The sequence below is a fragment of the Carettochelys insculpta genome, chromosome 3 (assembly GCF_033958435.1).
Source record: "Carettochelys insculpta isolate YL-2023 chromosome 3, ASM3395843v1, whole genome shotgun sequence".
NCBI classification, from domain to species: Eukaryota; Metazoa; Chordata; order Testudines; family Carettochelyidae; genus Carettochelys; species Carettochelys insculpta.
In genome coordinates this window covers 21,625,021-21,646,909 of record NC_134139.1, presented here as the reverse complement: position 1 = coordinate 21,646,909, position 21,889 = coordinate 21,625,021, and the positions used below count along the sequence as shown (strand labels likewise).

General features: G+C 39.7%; 1 protein-coding gene across 5 annotated transcripts in view; it reads right to left on the bottom strand.

Moving 5' to 3' along the window:
• Nucleotides 1–21,889, bottom strand: part of XPO1 (exportin 1) — a 66,624-nt gene that overhangs the window by 8,950 nt on the left and 35,785 nt on the right. For all 5 annotated transcript variants that reach the window (XM_074989451.1, XM_074989450.1, XM_074989452.1 and 2 more), the window contains 8 exons: nucleotides 15,928–16,086; nucleotides 13,695–13,892; nucleotides 11,261–11,399; nucleotides 7,860–8,041; nucleotides 3,935–4,091; nucleotides 3,627–3,790; nucleotides 2,655–2,789; nucleotides 1,764–1,947 (listed from right to left, as the gene is read on the bottom strand). In XM_074989451.1, the coding sequence (XP_074845552.1) occupies nucleotides 1,764–1,947; nucleotides 2,655–2,789; nucleotides 3,627–3,790; nucleotides 3,935–4,091; nucleotides 7,860–8,041; nucleotides 11,261–11,399; nucleotides 13,695–13,892; nucleotides 15,928–16,086 (1,318 nt within the window). The remainder of the gene's footprint in view (nucleotides 1–1,763; nucleotides 1,948–2,654; nucleotides 2,790–3,626; nucleotides 3,791–3,934; nucleotides 4,092–7,859; nucleotides 8,042–11,260; nucleotides 11,400–13,694; nucleotides 13,893–15,927; nucleotides 16,087–21,889) is intronic.

Genomic DNA, 21,889 nt, shown 5'->3' with positions numbered 1-21,889 from the left:
GAATTTAATGTAAGAAAACTGACTTTTCACAGAAACATTTATCCCAGCTTTTACCAAGCCTATTCTTCTTACATAACATTTACCAGCTCATGCTCTTTGCACAGGTCTATCCTATGAATCAAGCACTCATCTGGGAAAACATTGCATCAGTTTCCATCTCCCTTCCTGTTTTCTCCATGCCTCATTTATTTTGGTCTCCTTCCTTTTGTACTGTCCTATTGGTATGGGAAGTCACGAGAGCAAGCCAAAAGTATTACACACAACTAATCCACTCGAGTATACTGTCAGTGGCAGACATGATCGAACAGCTTCCACCTGTGATTTTATCATATCACACATTTCAACCTGTACATACTGTGAGACTTTGGCCAGTAAAGTAATCTGCTCCCGAGCAGTTCACTGCCCTCTCCCGCACCACTGCGCACCTGCCTACAAATTGCAGGGCCTCCGTACTACCTGCTACTGACTGAATTAGGTTTGCTTTACAGTCCTAGAAACACTTGTCAGATTACCCTGGACTCAGGCCTTCATGGTGATCCCAGAGTTTGGAATCACATGACAGGTGTGAAAACATCATTGCTCCGCTAAAGTACTGATGCAGCTTCAATGAGTAACAAGCAACATCTACCTACTTCTTGGTAAGGACAACTGCTGATCTTTGGAGATGCACAGAATCAAAGATAGATTCTTTGGCAGTGCAGTCTTCATATAGGTTAATTACACAAGCAACTGTATAAAGAAAACTGAAATTCCACTCAGTCTTTTGTGCAAATTCTACCTGTATCATGTGACAGACAGGTATGTACATAACAGCACACAGGGAACACTGATTGGTGCAGCAGAGATGGAAAAGTCAAACTGCTCTATTAGATCATCCCATGGCTCTTTATGGGGATAGAAAGGCCTATTTCCACACTACAGTAATCACCCTCCCTACCCCCTCTGCCACAGCCCCCGAGAAAGCATCTTAAATGGAATATCTGTAATCTGACAAAAACGCTATGCAAGTGTCAATTTCTTTCAAGCAATAACCTTTGATTCCCATTTCAGTACAGATCATTTATTAAGACAGCAAGAAGTCCTGTGGCACCTTATAGACTAACAGCTATTTTGAAGCATAAGCTTTCGTGGGCAAAGACCCAGTTTGTCAGCCGTGTCTGACAAAGTGAGTCTTAGACTAACAGCTACTTTGGAACATAAGCTTTCGTGGGTGAAGACTCACTTTTGTCAGACACGGCTGACAAAGCGGGTCTTTGCCCACGAAAGCTTATGCTTCAAAATAGCTGTTAGTCTATAAGGTGCCACAGGACTTCTTGCTGTTTTTGAAGAGAGAGACTAACACAGCTACCTCTCTGATACTTAAGACAGGAGTCTCTTAACAGAAAAATACTAATTTAATAGCACTTTTCAAACACGACAATTCATTTTAGAAAATCTGGTTCTGATTCAAAGAAACTAATAAGCCACATTTTGAAGTGTGCACTAGGGCTTTTATTTTAAAATTTAAGATGATTTTAACTTTCATAGAGATAAACATTTACTGTGTTTTACAACTCCACAGTCCTCCTTATTCATAGTTGAGTATCATTTTTTTTCATGACGAGAAGTTTATTTTAATAAAAAGGTTAATAAGAGACTCATTAATCTGAAAAGCCAATATAAGGCAAGCTATTTCCTACAACAAGCACTTTATCTGACTAAAAACGGTTACTAAACCAGATGGTGTTATTCTCATTTTGTCAACAATAACACGAAGTTCTTACCATTAGCCTGAATGGCTGCAGAAATATTTTCACTTAGGCACTTGTACACATTCAGCATATCTAAATAAATTCTTCCAAGCTGAATCACAAAGGGATGTCCAACTGCTTTACATGCTCTTACATTTGTTTTCAGAATGCTACCCAGCTGTTTAACAGTTTCAGGATCCTTTAGAATATCAACATTCTATTGAAGAATAGTAATTAGATCAGTTTAGTTCAGTGAATGACAGTTTTTTTTTCTGGTAATTTATTAAATCAAAATTCAATCATTTTAATTTCAAATGTTCATCCTATCAATATGTAGATGGCACCTATAATTCTGCTCTGGCTCATGAAACTTGGTGACGGTAAGAGCAGCAACAGGATGAAATAGGGGGTTACTTCAATATTGCTCTTTGGGGAAGAAGTATAAGCCTAATGAAAGGAAGATTGCGAGAACAGGAGAATGGGAGAAGAGACAGATTAGAGAAGGGCAAAAAGAAAAAAACAAGGAGGAATGGTGGTCCAATAGCAGTATAAGGTGGAGAACAAAGCATGTTCTTGTCACAACTGGGGTCTGTACAGAAAAATAGGTCTTTTACTTTCCTTCACAAAAGGGAAAATTCTTCTTTCGTGTGTAGATATTAGTAGTGGCTGGGAAAAACCACCCTCCTACCTGGGGTAGAAGTGTGTGGGGGCAGGGAAAAAAAAAAGTCTTCTCAATACACAAATTAAGTCCCACAGAGGGACTTGTATTTTATATTAATACAAGGAATAAGCTGCTAAGTTCTTTAAAAGCCTGTGAAAACACCAGATCAAGCACAAAATTTTATTGTATGAAAAAAAATATTCAGTAATGTTTGCTGGTTGAACACAAATACTTCGAAATTAACATTTTCGTAGTGCTCTTACTTTTGTTGCCTGCTGAATTATGCTGTCCCACACTTGATTAGGGAGCAACATATATTTTTCTATCAGATGCTCCTGTACAGTTTGGTCAGTCTGTGCCCCAATCATATATCCAACAGCTTCATAGAATGTATGCACCTTATTTAGCGAGAAAAACAAGTGAAGAAAATTTTCAGAGTTAAGATCTTATGTTAAAACATCATTTTACGCAGCCATTCCTATATTTCTGGTTATACAGGCACCAGTTTTAAAAACTATAGGAGTTGAATCAGAAATTATTTTAACTGAGTCTAAAGATCTTTCCAGCCAGAACTTAAAAAAAAAATTCCAATTTTTTTTAACCAAAGAGTAAAATAAAAACCTTTTTACTGGGCCCTATTGAACCATTTTCACACTTTTGTTTCCTACGTTTTTGAGAAAGTAAGGATTATATCAAAATGTGTACAGCAGGATGGACGGACTGTTTTAACAAATCCTATCAGGTTCATCCTGGTACCTGTCCAACTGACTGGAAAAGCATTTTATTCAGTTCTTTTCCATGCTTTCTCATTTACATAAGAATGACACTGCTGGGTCCGACCAAGATCTGTATCTTATCTTCTGACATTGGCCTTTGTCAGGTGCCCTGGAAGGAATGAATAGAACAGGTAAGCGATCCCCCCCCCCCCCCCCCCCCCATACTCATTCCCAGATTCACGCAAAGAGAGGCTAGGAACACTACACCTGCCCATCCTAGCTAATAGCCACTGATGAATTTACCAAGTTCTTCTCTGAATTGTTACAGTCTTGACAAAATGCATTTGGTGTGTGGATGGTCCACCAGTTTTGCCAGCAAAACTCACTAGTGTAACCATAGTCACATTCTCCCACAAAGAATGAACAAAGTCTGCAGGAAGCATCATGGCCACTTCACCGTCGCTTTTAAATCTTAGTAAAAGCCAATACTTATTACCTAAATAGCTGAATTTGACATACTTGCTGTGGCTGAAGATCGCAAATGATTGTATTAATATTATTCAGGATCTCATCGATGAATGGCATGACTTCTCCCACTTGAACCTGAACAAAGTGCCGGCGGCATTTCTGTGCTATTTTTATGAAGGTATCACAAGCCATGTCCTGGACACCATCATGGGTTTCTAAATTAAAACACAATTATGCATGACGTTGTTCTTTACAAAGACTGCCCACACAAACACAAACAGCTCCAATATGAAAGTAACATTTAGGTCCCTAAAAATTTCTTATTGAGGAGAAAAATGATGAAAATGTTAAACATTTACCATGCATGAACTCAAATAGCTTATTGACTACTGTCTTCAAAAATTTCCAGTGAGCTCTCAAGAACCGTGGATATTGACCAACTATATACATGATATTTGATGCAATAATCGCTTTGTTATCTTTCCCTCTCTTTTGTTCACAGAGTCCCAGAAGATCCTGCAAGGGAGAAAAGAAGAGAAAAAATCTGTACCTTTTCCACCCCATGTTTAAAGCTTGTATTTTCTTAGAACTGTGATGAGGCAAAATTTACATTACTATAAAAATTTACCAGTTCTTCATCTATGGTTTGGCAATACCTGACAAATACATAAAAGATCACTAATCTATAGCATTTTGAATGCATTTGAACAATGTAGATTAAAATCAGAATACTGGAATTACAGAAATTCACTGAAACTTTTTGGAAGGACAAAAAGCAGTTTTCTAACCAAAAATGTTTCTAAATACAACTCATTAAGTATCTTCAAAATGATTTTTTAAAATTAGCATACGGTATAGTTTTGAACAATGCCCCTCTCAAATACAAATAGGATGTTTCAAAAACAGAAAAAACTTCAAGTCAAATCAATAGCATGGAAAATTAATCTCTGCTACAAATGTAAACTCATACCAGGTCACTCTCACATGATCAGGTATGGATATAATACTTGAGCAATCTTCAGTGTTTTGTACCAAATGAAGGCCAGGAGTTTGAAATTTCACAAAACCCAAGCAGTCTTAACTTTTCATGTAACATAAGCGACTGGCTCCCTACTATACCTCTCTCTCAATTTACTAACAAAATCGTTACACGAAAACTGTTTGTAAGGTGAAAATTCTTAAATTGTTCATTGCCATGTAAAAAAAAATCGACTGGTTCCCAACTCCCAAAAATCACCCAGTGTTTCCCTCGCATTACAATACTGTACAATCATAAAAATAAGTGCCACTTTCTTGCTGTTTTATGACACTTATTACGGTTCATCAGTTCTTAGATAATGGTGAAGAAGGGCGTGGTTGATGCGCGTTCCATGGGATCATCTGCATCATCATTGGAAACAGCTCTGTAGTGACTTCAATCTTCTTAAATTGGGGTTTATCTTCAGCCTTTGAGGTTGCGGACCAGCCAAACCAGTGATAAGAACTTAGGAGGAGGCGATGAGTTTGAGGGTTGAAAGAAAAAAAAAAAAAGGACAGAATTAAAGTTTGTGCTGCAGCACTTTTCCCTGCTGTACAACTCCTGACAGAATTGAACAGCCTCATGAATTTGTCGCTTGCACGCTGAACTCCATTCTAAGGCTGTTTCTACACTCAATCTCCTGTGGGAGGCAACACTGTCATGAGTCAATTTAAAGAAAGCTAATGAGATGTTAACGTTCACATTCAGCGCCTCATTAACGTAACGGGGGCCATGCAAATTTCAAAGTGCAGACTTCAAATTGCAGATTGATAGTGTTGATGGGGGCAGCTTCGAAATAACCGCCCCACTTTGACACTCTCTTACTTCCACAAAACTAGATTTGAGTAAGGGAATGTCAAAATGGGGGGCTTATTTTGAAGCTGACCCCATCTACACCGTCAAGCTGCAATTTAAAGTCTGCACTTTGAAATTCGCAATGTTGCCATCATGCTAATGAGGCGCTCAATATATATGTCAGCACTTCATTAGCCTGGTTCAAAATTGCCTCATTACAATGCCACCGCTGATGGGACAGTGAGCGTAGAAGCAGCCTAAGTTTGAGTCATCGAGAATTTGTGTAGCTGCCTCTAATGCACTGAAGAATTGAGTGTTTTAGTGTCCAGCATTTTTTGTGGTTCATTCAATTCTTCTTCCTATTCTGATAACCTTTCTGCATCCACTTGAACTAATTCTTCATTAGTCAATTCTTCACCATGCGACAACAGGTCTTGATCATCATCTGTGTCCACCTCATTGAATCCTGCCTGAGTTGCCAGTTGCACAATAGAATTTGAATGTCTTTCACTTCACCCTCAAAACCACGGAATTCATGAACATATTTTGGCAATAGTTTTTTCCAAATACCATTCAGGATACTTTGAGAAATTTTATTCCATGCAGTTCTGATATTTTCTATAGCCATCTTGATGTTGTACTTCTTCCCTAGCTGCTTAATTGTTGGTTTGTCTTCTCCATCTGATGCAGATATAAAATCACCATTTGCAGATGGTAAGCTTTAAATATAGCAATGATGCCTTGATTCATTGGGTGAAGGATGGAAGTGGTATTTGTGGGGGAAAAAACCCACTCAAATGTTATCGCCATACTCTTGGATATTGATAGAGTGACTGGAGCATTAATTGAAGATCAGCAAACATTTATTATCCAGATTATATTCAGCTCAATATTTAGAGATGAATAATGAAAAGTAGCTTGTTATGTAATCAGCAAAAACCTGCTTTGGCACCCATGCCTTTTGATTAGACCACCACATCACAGGTAAAGATGACCTGTTTAAGCCTTTAAACACCCCTCAGATTACCCAAATTGTAAATAAGGAGGGGCTTCAGCTTCATGTTTCCTTCCAAATTTCCACCAAGTAGTAATGTTAGTTGATCCTCTGAGGCCTTGAAACCTATTGCTTTTGTTTCATCCCTTAAAAATAAAAGGTTTGAGAAGCCTTTTTTCCCCTCAGAAAAGCCCCATGTCGTAACATTAAAAATTTGTTTGGGAGAATATCCACCTTCATCAAATATTCATTGCAATGTGGCTAGGAAAATGTTAGCTGCCTAAATACCAGCAGATGCTGCTTTGCCTGTAACACACAGACTATGGTAATGTGAATGCACTTTAAAGCGCTCAAACCAGGTTTGACTTGCTTTGAACGTTACTTCAGAAGTGCCAACTTGCCTCTTCCTCAGCTTTCTTCTTCAGGTTCTCAAACAAAGACAGAGCTTTATCCCTTATGAGGGAGCTCCAAGGTATGTTGTGTTCATTATGGGTGTCGAGCCAATGTATTCAAAGTCTTACAAGTTTACACAATTGCATCCATGGCCTTTGTTATTCAATGCAACTTTTAGCTCCACCAATGTACGTTTCTGCCATTTCTTTTATCATTTCTTTCTGCACAAAGATTGTACACACTGTCGATGCTCCCAAGTTCACTGCCAAACATGTCTGATTGCTGGCCCCTTTCACTCCTTTTAATAACTTTAAGTTTGGTAGCTATGAATATTGGTTTCCTTGGTTCCTGGCCTTAGTGACAGCTCCTGAAGAAAATTTCACCTCTATCCACAATGATCACAAATAAGATATCTGAAGATTAATATCACTAACAGTGAAGATGATGTGAACATAAAGAAGCATGAGAACCAACTGGGAAGAGCTGGGAGGTTGAGGGAAATGAGTCAGCCGCTCACTGAGTTCTGCTGTATTCCTCTGCATTTGTTACTTATGAAGCAGACATTTGGCAAAGGATAGTTCTTCTTTGTAGTGAAAGTGTTTGTAAATTGAAAACAAGTATAAAATTTGCACGGTTTGTTGTAGTGAACATTGATAAATTGAAAATTTGTAAATTGAGAGATTGGCGTGTATTGTTACCTATTATGCTGTTATACTGGTGAAAGTCAAAGAAATGATAACAAAGAAATAATTCAGTATCATCAATTAATATTACTCTTTATAGTACGGTAAGAAATGTCTTTAAGGAATCTTGCATTTCTTCCAGGCACAGCCTCATCTGTTTTGACAGATATTTTACTCTTGTCACATAACTAGTGATAAAACTAAAATTCTAACAAGTCTAAAATACATACATCAAGAATGCTGTTCTCCCCTCATTGACCATAGTAGAGTATGCCCTTCATGGAAAGATAAGTGAACAATAAACTTTTGTTCAATAAAAATGTACAGCAAATGTTAATTTTTTAAAAACGTCAATTTTTGAACACAAATGTAAGGAACTCTTTAGTTTTACAGCATTATACCTTAATTACTGTAACAAGAAATCGTTTTTCATCCTCTTCATGCATTGCTCCACTGATTGACCCAATAGCCCAACATAAAGTATTCAAATTCTTCCATGACCATTCTGTTCCATTCACTTGATTGTGGAGTTTTTCTGTCATTATTCGTTCAGTATCAGCATAATCCAGATGTGTAAGATACACTAAAAGAAAATTACATTGAACAATGTTACAAAAGCCACTTTGAAGTAGTCACAGTACATTATGAAGATTCTGGTCACAACTCCATACCAAAGGTTGACTTCTGTCTTGTATTTACTGTACAAAAACAACCATGTTTTGTATAAGAACTAGAGCACATTCTTCCTAAAATTACAGTTCAATGTGAGTTTAAGGATTTAACTAAAATATTAAGTGAGTTAAAAAAATAAACTGGTTCCTATAAAAATATGTCAAGCTTTTTTTTTTTTGTCATAAGTATAAAGTAAATAGTTAAAGTTAACTGAAATTTTGTTCATGAAGTGCATTTGGAGAATTTAAACTGCTATCAAGCTACATTAACAACACTGGTTGCATCTAACTGTTAGGATTATATAGGCTCCAGTAACACAAAAGGGAGGTTAATGTGATCTCCATGGTAAGTTAACCATCACTCTCCCTCCTCCCACTTAATCTACATGCAAAAATTCCATTGGTTGTAAATCACTCAGTTGTATAATGAGAGCTCTCACTAGCCAACTTCTTGATGTAACTCACTGCTCTTTGAAGATTTTGTGGATACATGCTATCTCGGGCCTCTGCGTGAAAAGGCCCTCAAAGCAATGATGCCTGAGCTCCAACTGCACACACATTTTGAAGCTCAGAGCACTCCAATCCCTCAATTTTATACAGCAATGTCTCATTCGCTGTCCTCTAAATCAGTAAGTCAGCTGCAAATTAATGGCTAGATTCACCAATATGCTTTGGCTCCCCTGTCCTGCCCTAAATCCTGCTTAACTAGCTGGTACGCTCTGGCTGCTTTGGTGTACCAGTGAATCAACAGTAAACTACACTGAGAGATATGATGCTGAGCCCATGTATCCATAAACAAGAAAATTTCAGGAACATGGGCTGTGTCTACATGTGCCACTTCTTCTGGAAGCAGCATGGTGGTAATAAGCCATCTGGAAGATGCTAATAAGGCACGGATGTAAATTTTCCATGCCTCATTAGCATACGGGCACATGATTCGGAGTCCAGAAAAAGCTCTTTCAGACTCCAAAATACATGTGCAGATGTGTGGCCTGTGGGGATCTTCCGGCAGGAAACCCTCCTTCTGGAAGCTCCCTCGTCTGCAAGATTTTGAGAGCAGGACAGAGGAGTCAAAATAGGTGAATTTAGTCATTAATGTGCAGCTGACTTTCTGATTTAGAAGACAGCTAATGAGACACTGCTGTATAAAATGGAGGGATCAGAGAGCTCTGAGCTTCAAAGCGTGTGTGCAGTTGGAGCTCAGGTATCACTGCTTTGAGGCCCTTGTCACTCAGAGACCCAAGGTAGCACGTACCCACAAAAATTTACGTCCACACCTCATTAGCATCTTCCAGACGGCTCATTACCATGCCACTTCTGGAAGAAGTGGTACGTGTAGACACAGCCATGGTGGTGGTCTCAAAACTAAGCATAAAGGCACAGAAGCAGTCTTAGCTCTGTTGTTGATGTCAAGAGGAATGAAAGTATAGATTAGACAGACTAAATTCACATGCGACCACAAACATGACGAACACAGTGTCTGGCTAGCATTCAATGACCAAAGTGGAAGGTGAAGAACCGACACTGAACAGATGAACTAAGACAACAGTAGAAGAGCAGACATTTTACATACCTACAACAAAATGATGAAGACTACCATTCCTTATGTTTAAAAACAGGTATTCTATATTGTATTCACAACCAAAAGATAAGTTTCACAACTCCTACAGTTATTTCTCTCAGAAGCTCTAAAATGATGGTTCAGTATTTGCCAGGTTTATAGATGACTAATGGGTACACATTTTGTAATGTAATAACCCAAAACAGGGTTTTTAATTTTTCTGAATTTAATTTACTAAACAGACTGTTTTTTTAAATTACCTATTAGAGAAGTAAAGGAAGTACTTTTTGTGTAGCTATTCAGCCAACAATACACATCTTGATACTTTTAGCAGCAGGGAGTCTGTTATAATGCCTCCTATGAATGATTTCTAATGTTTCAGAATGGAAACATTTTCAAAATTGTGATGTAATAGGAAAGTTTTATTTCGACTATGCACTATGTTAAGATAGTAGCTTATCGTTGGTTCTTTTTCAATTGAATAGTTAAGGTTACAAAGATTTACACTGCAATTTTGTTTTCACCAACTAGACTCTAACTTGTTCAAAAATAACTCAAATACTGAAAAGACCATTTTGAAAACTAATATGCCATCCTGTAGATCTTGAAATTTCCATCTAGCTTAGAAAAATGTTTCTGTGCATGCTCAAGGAGCATTTACTAAGATTTCAGCAGATCTGTCCCCCCCGCCTGACCCCCAACATGCAGGGAAAATGCTTATTCTCCTAACCCTGGTCAGGAAGACAAGAACAATAAGCTGCCCACCATTCCACAAAAGTGGGCAGACCTAGCTGTGTCCAGCTTGGTACGTAAGTAAACCATGCTTTTTGGGGAAGATCAGTGGTGCCACAGTTGCTGCTGAGTCTATTAGGATAAGAGAATAATTTAGGAAATGACTGGAACACAAAAAAGCAGTAAAGCTGGTTGAAAATTTTAACAACAAACTCAGTTTAATTAAAATCTAAACATTGTTTCATCTTAATTTTGACTTATTTATAATTAAGGATATGATTTAGTCAAGGATTCAGTGGGGCATTTATGAATTCAGCTTCAGCTGTCAATGGTGGACTGAAGATAGTGCTCTGCACCCTCCTTACAGCTGCATGATCGTGGGCTGTGTGCCCTGCCCCCGGGCTGCCCCTTCAGCCAGGGCTCAAGCCAGAGTTGCATCCCTCCCCACAAACCCACAGGGCTAGAGCTATACATTTTGCTACATAAAATTAGAACTAATATATACTTATACTGTTGTCTTTCATTCCAGTTCCTCTACTGCACCCATCAATCCCTGAACCTCTGCCTGGAATGCATTAAACAGGACTTGTGTCACATGTAGTTAGTTCCTTTCAGAAGAAAACAATAAAATGGAATTCTACAAGCATGTACTCTCTGCTTTAATTTGTGATATCAAAGGCAAAGCATGCCTTGTACTGCCAAAGAAGTTATTAATAGTTCATAGTTATCAACAGTTATTCTTCCCTGCATTTGCTATCTAAATTAGATTGCAAGCTAGTATTTAGTCAAAGGATTTCATATTTTGTGACCATATGCACATAAAAGTCATGTTACTTACCCAGTGTCTCCCTCATATTCTTGTATAAGTTTATGGAATCTGTATCCTTCATGAATTCCCGTACAACTTCCCCCTGATCATTTTCCACAACCAGCACTTCTTCGGGTTTAGCCATACGGCTAACCATCAACAATCGAACCTATGTTTACAAGAAAAATCAACAGTTTTAGATTAAAAACTAATTCAGGGAGTGGGCATATGACCAGTTGCAGAGTAAATGGCAAACCGAGCAGTCAAATATGGTAAAATATATTTCAGAGTGCTTTGTTTGGAGAGTTTAAAAAAATCAACTTTATGGTCTCCAACAGGTTTAGCTTAGACACATATACCTACTTACATAAGAGAACTTACTAACAGATATTTTAACACACTCACTACAAAAGAGAGACCAAAATAGTGTTCTAAAAGAATGACAGCATGATGCAATTAAAGAGTAGGGTCACTGGCTACATTCTGACACTTGACCCTGGGCAAACAAACAGTCAGTTGCTGGTTTCTCAAGCAAAAGCAAAAAAACACCGAACGTATAAAAGTTTTCAAATATAATTATTTTGGCAACTCCCACATATCAGCATGGAACACATGCTATGCGACAGACAAGCACCAAAAAGGCATTAAGTAGTTGTGGGAAGACTACTTAATCTTGTCCTCACCTTTCCTATTCTCTAAAGATTGCATATAGAAGGGGATTTTACACAGGAGAACCATAAATACTAGTGATATCCAAGACAAAGCATATTAAAACATGTTGAAGGAACACATTTAACACTTAACCTCAATTTATAACAGGCCAATAAAATCAGCAACATTAGCAATAATCATTCAAAATGCAGTCTCGCTGATACAGAAACTATCCACAAGGTTTAAATTTCTTGCAATTCTCACACTAACCATGAATTCTTACGCTATTCCCGATTGCTCAGACAACTACTACAGTCAAATGTTGCTTCTGCTGAGAAGTGTCAGTCCTGTAATGCCTGATTAAAAAACATGGGCATTACCATGCAAACTCTGCAAGTCTCTTCCACTAAAGCTTCCTCTTCCCATTAAAAAAATAGTAGCTTTTGACTTTGAAATTCAAAGTGCGTACACACACATTACATTCAAAATATAAACAGGATTTCAAAATCCATGCTTTAAACAAGTACACAAGGATAATTTTGGAGGACCTGACATTCCAACTGGGCCCATATAAACAGACCAAATATTTACCATATTTATATAAGAGATGGAGAGAGACAGAGAAAGGTAAAATTCAATTTCCAAAATTTTGGGGAAGAGGGTAATCCTGGAAGATACCCGTGGGCCGTGTGTACCCATATGCTAATGAGGTGCAGGAAATTAACATATGTGCCTCATTAGCATCTCCTGGACAGCTCATTACCTTGCTGCTTCCGGAAGAAGCGGCACGTGTAGATGTAGCTTTGGTGTTCATACCTCAACATTAACTGCTGGAAATGGGCCACACCCTCCCTGACTGAATTGACCTTGCCAACTCTAGCCTTCCTCTTGATTTGACTCTGTCCTTTTGAAGAGCCTGTATAATTAGGCCTGCCTCTGGAATCTCCACCACATTGCATCTGAGGAGGCAGGTCTTTGCCCACAAAAGCTTATGCTACAAAACATGTTAGTCTATACGGTGCCACAGGACTTCTTGTTTCTGAGCTAACAGTGTCCCTCCAAGTAATCTGAAGTATTAATGCACAAAGTACCAAATATATAGGTGTGCCACACTTTAACAGCCCAAGGGATAGGGCAACTAGTCACAGACCCAAGCCATGTTGTCAGAAGAATTTCTTCACACAGGGGTGGGGAACCTCTGGCTTGTGGTCCACATCCAGCCCACGGGTTGGAATGGATTTGGACTGTGGTCCAAATCCAGACCATGGCTTGTCCAACCACGAGGATCCCCTCCATAATATCCAGCCCACAGTGGAGTTGGGGGTGCAGACCCCCAAAAGCCTTTGGGCCAAATCAGGCAAGCTAGGGCCCAACTACGACAGTGGGATCTGCTGGGGATGGGGGGGGCAGGAAGCAGCTTGATGCCACTGCTGCCCTCTGCCAATCCCCCAGCTGGGGGTAGGGGAGGAGGAGAGGCAGTGGCCTCAGTAGCACTGCCTAGAGGCTACATACTGCTGCTTGGGAGTGGAGGGAGCAGGCGCAGAGCCATGCGCATCCAGGGGCGAGCAGGTAACTCCAGCCCCCAGGCCTGCTCCTGCACCTCTGCCAACACCAATTCCCAGCCTGCCCCTGCACCTTTCCCAGGCCCCTTAGTCCTGGCACCCTTACAGTCAGGTGGCCCCTGACCTGTAAAATGTTCCCCACCCCGTCTTATATTGAGGCTCTGGACATAAAAATTACAGCTCCCCTTTTGTACAAGGATGTGTGCAAACTTATGGTGTAGTCACTTAAACATGAATTTCCCCAATATTACCTTTGACAGAACAGGCAGATAAAGCTGTCTCCTGGGAGGAACATCAAAATGTTGACTTCCCGAAAGCAATGGAGAAGCAGATGTTGAAAATGGACTCTCTCTATACAATTCAGCAGCCAAATGATTCCAATATTCAAGACAAATTTTAAAAATTTCAGTTTCTTCGACTTCAGACACCAGCAACATATAGTGAAGAGCCTACAGATATGTGATTTACAGAGAAATGGATTATTGGTCACTCAATATTTTCTGTGGGTAATGTGGAAGTTTTATTCATCCAAATATTTTTAGTGAAAGCTTTTTTCTCTCTCTCTGCTTTACCATTTAGAAACAAAGCAATTGTTATAAATACAGTGATGTCTCAAAATAATTCAATCTGCATATGCAACTCCTATTCATCAAGAACCATATACCGAGTCTCTATGAGACACTGTACTTTGAAGTTTCCTAACCAAGGTGTCTGTTAGCAGAAAAATAACAGTATCTATCTGCTTGATATTTCCACTGCCATAGTACCATGGAACTCAGTATTTTGAAGAAGTCTCTGTTAAATGCATCTTTTAAGGGCCACTGAAGGCAGCTGTTTAGTCTACAGAGGAAAGGCAGAAGCTTTGCTCATCTGCACTCAACACTTCTATCAAGACATGTGGGGGGGTGGGGGGGAAGGAGAAGAGGCTATATGCTCCAACATTCAATGCTCTCTTAGCTAACCTTTCCCACCAGCTGAACAAAGCATCCCATACGAACTGTCACCTGTGGACAAGATCAGTTGGAAAGAGCAAAATACATTTACATGTAGTCCGCATAGGCTGGAAACACTAGGAGAATCAGCTCATCCATAACTGAACTGACTTAAGCCAGTGCAACATAATCACAACATTCACATAAAATCAGTTTCAAAACATGATCAAACACAGCTCTAAACAGTTTCATTTGCAACTTCCCCTGAGTAGTACAGAATCCTCCAAACCTCCCAGAAACAGTGGCCTGAGAGATTTCAAAAGGTCCTTGTTGCAACATGGGGTAGAAATGGAAGCATTAGTTAAATGGGGTAGCAATGAAAGTACTACCTATATGTTGGCCTTGATGCTGACAAAACATTCATAACCTTTCTGCAACTGTTCTTAGAAATGTGTTGCTTATGTCCATTCCATGTTTGTGTGTACATGATGCATGCATTTTTTGCGGGAGCTCTTCCCCTTAGTGGTACCCATATGGCTGATTGTAGTGCACTCTGGAGTCAATGGATATAAGCAGCACTGGCAGCCCTGAACACTCTCAGGGTATGTCTATGCTTAAGAGGAGATGGACCGATTCAGGGTTGATCTCCCGGAGTTCGATTTTGCGCATCTGGAAAAGACACAAAATCGATCTCTCTGGGGCCTGCAGTTAACTCCTGTATTCCAAACATCTACACTGCAATTAAGTGATCTCTTTGCCCAAGCTAGCAGGCATGGATCACCCAGAAGTGTGTAAATACAATGTAGACATGGGTACTTCTGCAACCCAAATACTGTCACCAAGAGTGCATGGTAAATAGGGCTTAAATAGAAGTCCACCACTTTTAACCTTTAACTCCATAGCATCCAATCAGTTCTGAAGCAGTAGGCACTACAGGAGCTACTCCTATAGCCAACTAGCCACATTATTCTGAAAATATATGTACTGTTCAATTGGCTAAACAACCACATGTGACTAGTAGCTAACATTTACACCATGACTTTAGACTACCCCTAAAGCATATATTACTGCATGGTCTATCACTGTGTAACAACATAGATATGATATTTCCCTCCGTGATTAGTTTTCTTAGTTTAATACTGAAAGTTTGAAACAAATCCTCACTTTAGGCTGGTTAAGATAAATACAGAGGAGACATGAGGACAGTTTAAGTTTGAAGTGAAACATATCACATACACTCCTCCGATACATCTTAGTCTGATCAAGACTGCAGTTTTTGGGCATTGAGATATACATAAATGTAGCGTAACTGAATATAAAAATGCAATTAGCAGGTATTACCAAGTAAATTATCTTTAGCACCCCTGAATCAGGGATTTAAGTCCTTGTTAATTGTGGGAATTTCTACCCAAGGACTTACTCCCCTTAATTGCACTTCTTGAGTGTAGTGCTACAGATTTAGTTCAAGTAACTGCACTAAGGAGGATGCTTCATTTGAAGCACTTAATCAGCACAAGGACACACAAAGCAAGTTGACTGCCATTAAACTTACCTCCATTAAGGTTTCCCTTAGATTTAATCTCTTTTCTATAAGCTGACCATGTTCCTTAAGAAACGTGCAGAGAAACAAGCTGAGATTCTGAATGAAATTCTGTTCATCATCTTTTCCATTGGAGTACGCAAGTCGGATGTTGGTGTTTAAAGGAAGCATCTAACAAAACAAGAGTGACGTTTCTCAGTCAGCAGTTTTAAAACTTAACAGTATAGATCATAACCAAACAATGTCTCCTTTTATTTGCATTATATTACGTACTTGGAAAAGACAAAGCAATATTTACGCTGAGAAAATATTAGACAACATGAGTGTTTTTAATTAACAAATTGTTTTGTCCCTTTTAGGAAAGCACGCTTCTGCTATTCAACGCATGCTCCCTTTCACAACCATCCGGACAAATAGTTCTTTCCTCTCCTTCCCACCCACACTACATGAAAGCACTCCGACACATCTATATGGAAAGGTCCCAACATATGTGAATGAATTACATTAATCTTTAAAATACTATACCGTACCTATAATGGGACCCTGGCCACCAAGGGCTACCCATAATACAAATAAAAATAATTTCAATGTATTAAATTTGATGACTGCCCAAAGACGACAGTATTGACATTAAGTGTTTCAAACAGGAGCAGGGGAACCTAAATCAATGATCTGCTGCCAGAATTACAGCTGAGAGTTAAATGAGCTTCATTCTAATATAGTTTCTTCACAAAACAAAATTTCAGTCAAATGAAGTCAGTAAACCAAAGGGATTCAAATGCAAGTGTATGGTCCACGTTCAGCAGTGGTATAATGTGGTGCTAAAATATGTTTTAAGTATTTTAGCACACTCCCAAGTTTGGCATTCAATGGCCTGAATAAAAATCTCACTATAACTGGCAGATTTTAAGTACTAAGATGGGGTGGGGGAACCATCAGCTCCCAGCTGTCTGGATCTGGACCCCAAGGCACAGGATGCCCTCCTAAGTGCACAGCAGGGAGCCCTAAGCCTCACAGGCCTGATCAAGCAAGACAGGGCCAGATCTGGCCCACAAACTGGTGCACTGGCACACACGCATGGGGGGGTGGTGTTCCTCCTTTTCCTTCCCAGGTTGGGGGAATAACAGTGTCATTCTTCTGGCAGAGTGGTTTCCCCCACTGCTTTTGACTGGCCAGAATTCCAATCAATCAAACCAGCAGAGAGAGGGGTGTGCCTAGCAGTTGTGGGAGAAAAAGCTCCCCACCCACAGCCCACTCCTGCCCAAATCCTGCAGCCTCAACGCTCCCACCCAAAGCATCCAACCCCCAGCCTGCTCCCCAGTAGCCCCTTTCCACAAACTGAACCTCCTCCATTTTGTTGTCCCACCCCAGGCTCCCAGAAGTGGTGCTTGTGGTGCTGGGGCACGAGGGGAAAGAGATATCTCAGTCAAGGGCCACATCAGTGAGGGGCTGCTGGGGGCTCTTCCCCTTCTTTTCACTTTTATGTAGCCCCAGACTGATTTTTTTTTTTTTTTTTTTTGTGGGTCAGTGGCCGGACAGAAAAATGGCTTCCCACTCCCTGTACTAAAAGAAAGCAAGCGCCTAACAGGGGCATAGAACAACAAAACTTCAGCTGCCGAATTAAATGAAGATTAACACTCAGAACTCTGTGTCACATCTGACTTTGGCATACAAGTGTGTAATTCTTATTTTCTTCAACGGAAGCTAAATCAGGATTGGAAAAAACAACACAAAACAAAACCTCCCAACTATCTAAAACTTAGCCATACATTTCTAGGTAGTTTAAAACTTCAAAAATCCATTAAGATGCTGCAAGTGAAGAGAGGAAAATTAAAAGAAGATCTCCTGCAGTCATTGATATTTATGAAAGATAACAAACTACAAGCATCTATACCACAGGTTGTAACTCTCCAATCCAGGACACACTGGGCCACCAACACTACAGATGATGCTGGACCAGAGAGACCCAGAGGATGGGAACAGGGGCTGCGTGGGAGTTTGGCAGCTGGGGCTGTGGGATGGTGGCCCCCGAGACAGCCTTGCTGAGTCAGTAGAACATACAGTGATACACTGTAGTGCATTTGTACTGTAGAATACTATTAAAATGCATTTTTAAACACTACACCACTCAACATCATAGAAGTTGTTTTAATTTAAGGTCACTATAATACTTTTATTCATCAAGAGATGACCTATAACATGAACAGATTGTTAAAAACTCAAACCGCTGTATGAAGTACAACTTCCATGCTCGTTTTAAACCTGATGCCTACTAATCTCACTGAGTAAAGGCTGATCCTTGTGTTGTGTGTGGAGAAATATTTTCCTATTCATTTTCTCCATACTACTTGCTACTTTATAGACCCCTATCATTACCCCCATTAGCTCTCTCTTTCATAAGTGAACTTTTTCATCTTTCCTTTTACAGAAGCTGTTTCATACCCCCTATTTTTTGCTGCCATCCTACTTTTCCAACATTATCTCATTTGAGAGTGGGCAACCAGAACTACACCCAGTATTCAAGTTATAGGAAAACCATGGATTTACAGTTTGGCACTGTGATGTCTTTTGCTTATTATCTATTCTTTTCTTAATAGTTTCTAATTGCTTTTTGTGAAGGCTAGTCAGAGCCTTTTGAAAGATGAAGTACACTATCAACTGGATCATCCTCGTGCACATGCTCGCGGACATCCATCAAGAACTTTTAATAGATTGGTAAGTCATGATTTCTCTTTACAAAAGCCAGGTTGATTCCTCCTTCACGTATCATGTTTATATGTCAGATAAATAAATCTACTCTTTACTACAGTTTCAACCAATTTACCAGGTACAAAAGTTAAGGTTACTAGACCACGAGGCTCACCACTGAAGCTTTTTATTGGCATGTCCTCTAGTCATCTGATGCAGAGGCTGATTTAAGAGATAAATGACAAATCAGAGTTAGGAATTCTTCAATTTAATATCTGAATTCCTTCAAAACTTTTGGATGAATGCCATCTGGTCCTGATGACTTATTACTGTTTATTCATTTTTTCTGAAACCACCTATGATGCCTAAATCTGGGAGAGCTGCTCAGATATGTCACAGAAAAAGAATGATTCAAATGTAGGGATCTCCCTCACATCATCTGCAGCAAAAACCGAACGCATTAAAGATTGTTTTAATTTTTCTGCTATAGCCTAGTATTCCTTGAGTGATCCTTTGGCATTATTTCTTGTCCAGAGGCCATTCTGACTCCTCGTTAGGCTTCCTGTTCCTTTAAAAAAATGGCTGTTTATTTGTGTGTTTTGCTGGATGCTCTTTAGAATTTTTTTTTTCAGTCTGCCTAATTACACTTTTACACTTGCCAGAATTTAGGCTCTCTGTCTTACTAGTATTCAACGTCAATTTTTTAAAGAATACCTTTTCTCTAATCTCTTCTTTCTTTACTGTGTATCCATGAGATTACTTTATTGGTTATTTTACTGGTTTTTCAATTTTGGGATATACCTTTATTCTGAGTTTCTATTATTGTTCTTGCAAACAGTCTCAATGGAACTTGCATGCATTTCATCCTTGCAACAATTAAAAAAGTGAAAGCAACAAACTCCCTCATTTTTGTGTAGTTCCCATTTTGCATGTTACATTTAGGGCTCTCAATCAGTTAATTTACATGATTAACTCAAAAAACTCAGTTTTAAATCAGTTAGCATATCAGCTGGAATTAATAACCAAATACAAAGTGCACAGTGCTTTATATTTTTATTAAAAATATTTGCACTTTAAAAATGACATTTTCAATTCAACTCATACAAGTACTGTAGTGCAATCTATAAATGTATTTAGTTGTGTAACTGCACTCCAAAACCAAAATGACATGGGTTCTAAGTCCACTCAGTCCTACTGCCTATTCAGCCAATTGCTAAGGAACACATTTGTTTACATTTATGGAAGATACTGCCTGCACTTCTTTACAAGGTCACCTGAAAACGAGAATAGGTGTTCTTACAGCACTCCTGTAGCTAATAAAGGAAAGTATTTATGTAGATTATGCTAAACATTTGTATGTCCCATTTGTGCTTCCATTTTTTAAACTGTTTCACAGCCCTAATCACATTATACTATGGTCACTATTACTAAATGGTTCAGCTATATTTCACCTCTTAGACAAAATGGCTATTAACTTTCTGTAACAGTTGCTCTCTGAGATGTGCTGCTCAGGTCCATTCCATGTTAGATGCATATGCACCACAGGCACCACTGGCAGGTACTTTTCTTCAGTGGTATCTGTTGGGCCAGCACCTGTGCAGATACAAATGGAATATCAGCCACACCCCCTCTCTGTACCCTCTTGACAATCAACTCCAAGAGGGGTGCTTGCTTGTGCCCATTCCACAGTAGGTGACTCACTGCACTTTGGGACTTGTGCAAAGAATGCCACTGAAGAGGCTTGAGTTCTCATGGCATGAGCTGTTAGGATAGCAGGAGATGTAATATTTGCCTTCTCATAGGAAACTCAAACAGATGGTTATCCCGGACAGTCTCTGGGATGATACTGGAAACCCTTTCATCCTTTCTATTACTGCTACAAAAAGTTATGTCCCTCTGCAAAAGAATTTAGTCCTCTTAGTATAGAAGGTGAGGGCTTGCCTCACATCGAATGAGTGAAGCTGCTGACCCTCTTGTGAGGCCAGATGCTATGCAACTGTGAAAACACCTTTGGCAGGAAAGCCAAGTGGAGGCACAGTCGTACCTTGTTCTTAAAGAATGCAGTGTGTGGTGGTTCTGATGTATGACACCTGACTTCAGAGACCCTGATGGCTGAGGTGCTCACCACCAGAAAGCTGACCTTCCAAAAGAGAAGTAGAAGGCATGGCACTAACGATTTGAAAGGAGGACCCATAAGCCTTGACAGAATCAGGTATAAATCCCAAGAAGAGATCTGTTTGCAGACCTAAAGGTAGAATCTCTCCAGTCCACTGAGAAACCAAACATGTAATTAGAGAACACTGACATTGTATTTCACGGGAGAGCAGAAGGCTGAAATTACTACTTAATGCTCCTTGACAGATGGCTTGCCTTGCTGCTTTAGATAGATCAAGTAGCACAAGAGAGATTGAAGCAGAGTGAATCAGAGAGAACTCACTGGGATGCCTACAATACTTCCATGTATTGAGATAAGTAACCCCAGTGGAAAGCTTACAGCTATGTAGCAAGACCTGCTGAACTTGTAAGCAAGGCCTACTGCACTGGATTCAGTCATGCAACATACATACAGTGAGATTAAAGGACGCAAAGTTCAGGTGAAGCAACCAGCAATGGTCTTATGAGTGAAAGCGGAAGCAGAAGAGGGATGCTATTGATAGGTCCACCAGCATGCTGAACCAGTGCTGATGTGGACACAATGGGGCTGTAAGAATAACTTTCCTTTTTTCCTCTTGATTTCCAGGAGCACCTCGTGAATGAGAGGGAACAGGTAAAAGCATACAGCAGCCCCATCTATGGCAACAAGGCGTCAACAAGGGAGATTAGGCTGATCACACAGCTAACAAAACTGACAGTACTTCCTGTTCTGCTTGATCTCCTGGGAAGACTCCCAACTTTGGAAAACAGACTTGGCAATCTCCAGGTGAAGAGTACTTGTGATGAGAAGAGAATGATGTTGAAAAATCACCCCAGTGCATTCTAGGCTCCTAAAAGGTCTGATGCCTCTAAGAGAAAGGAATGCTTCATGCTGAAGTACCAAAGGCAGATGGCCTCCTCACACAGGACAAAGGATCAAGTTCCTTCCTATCTGTTGATATAGAACACAGTCATGAATTTGTACCACCTTGCCTAAGATCTGGGGGAGGAACACTTGACAAGCTAAATGTCTGAGAACTCAGGACTGTACGTTTATGTGCAATGACAGCTCTTCCTGAGACAAAAAGCCCTGAGTCCTTAGACTGGGGAGTCCACTTCAACCACCTCAATGTGACATGTCTGATACTGGGGA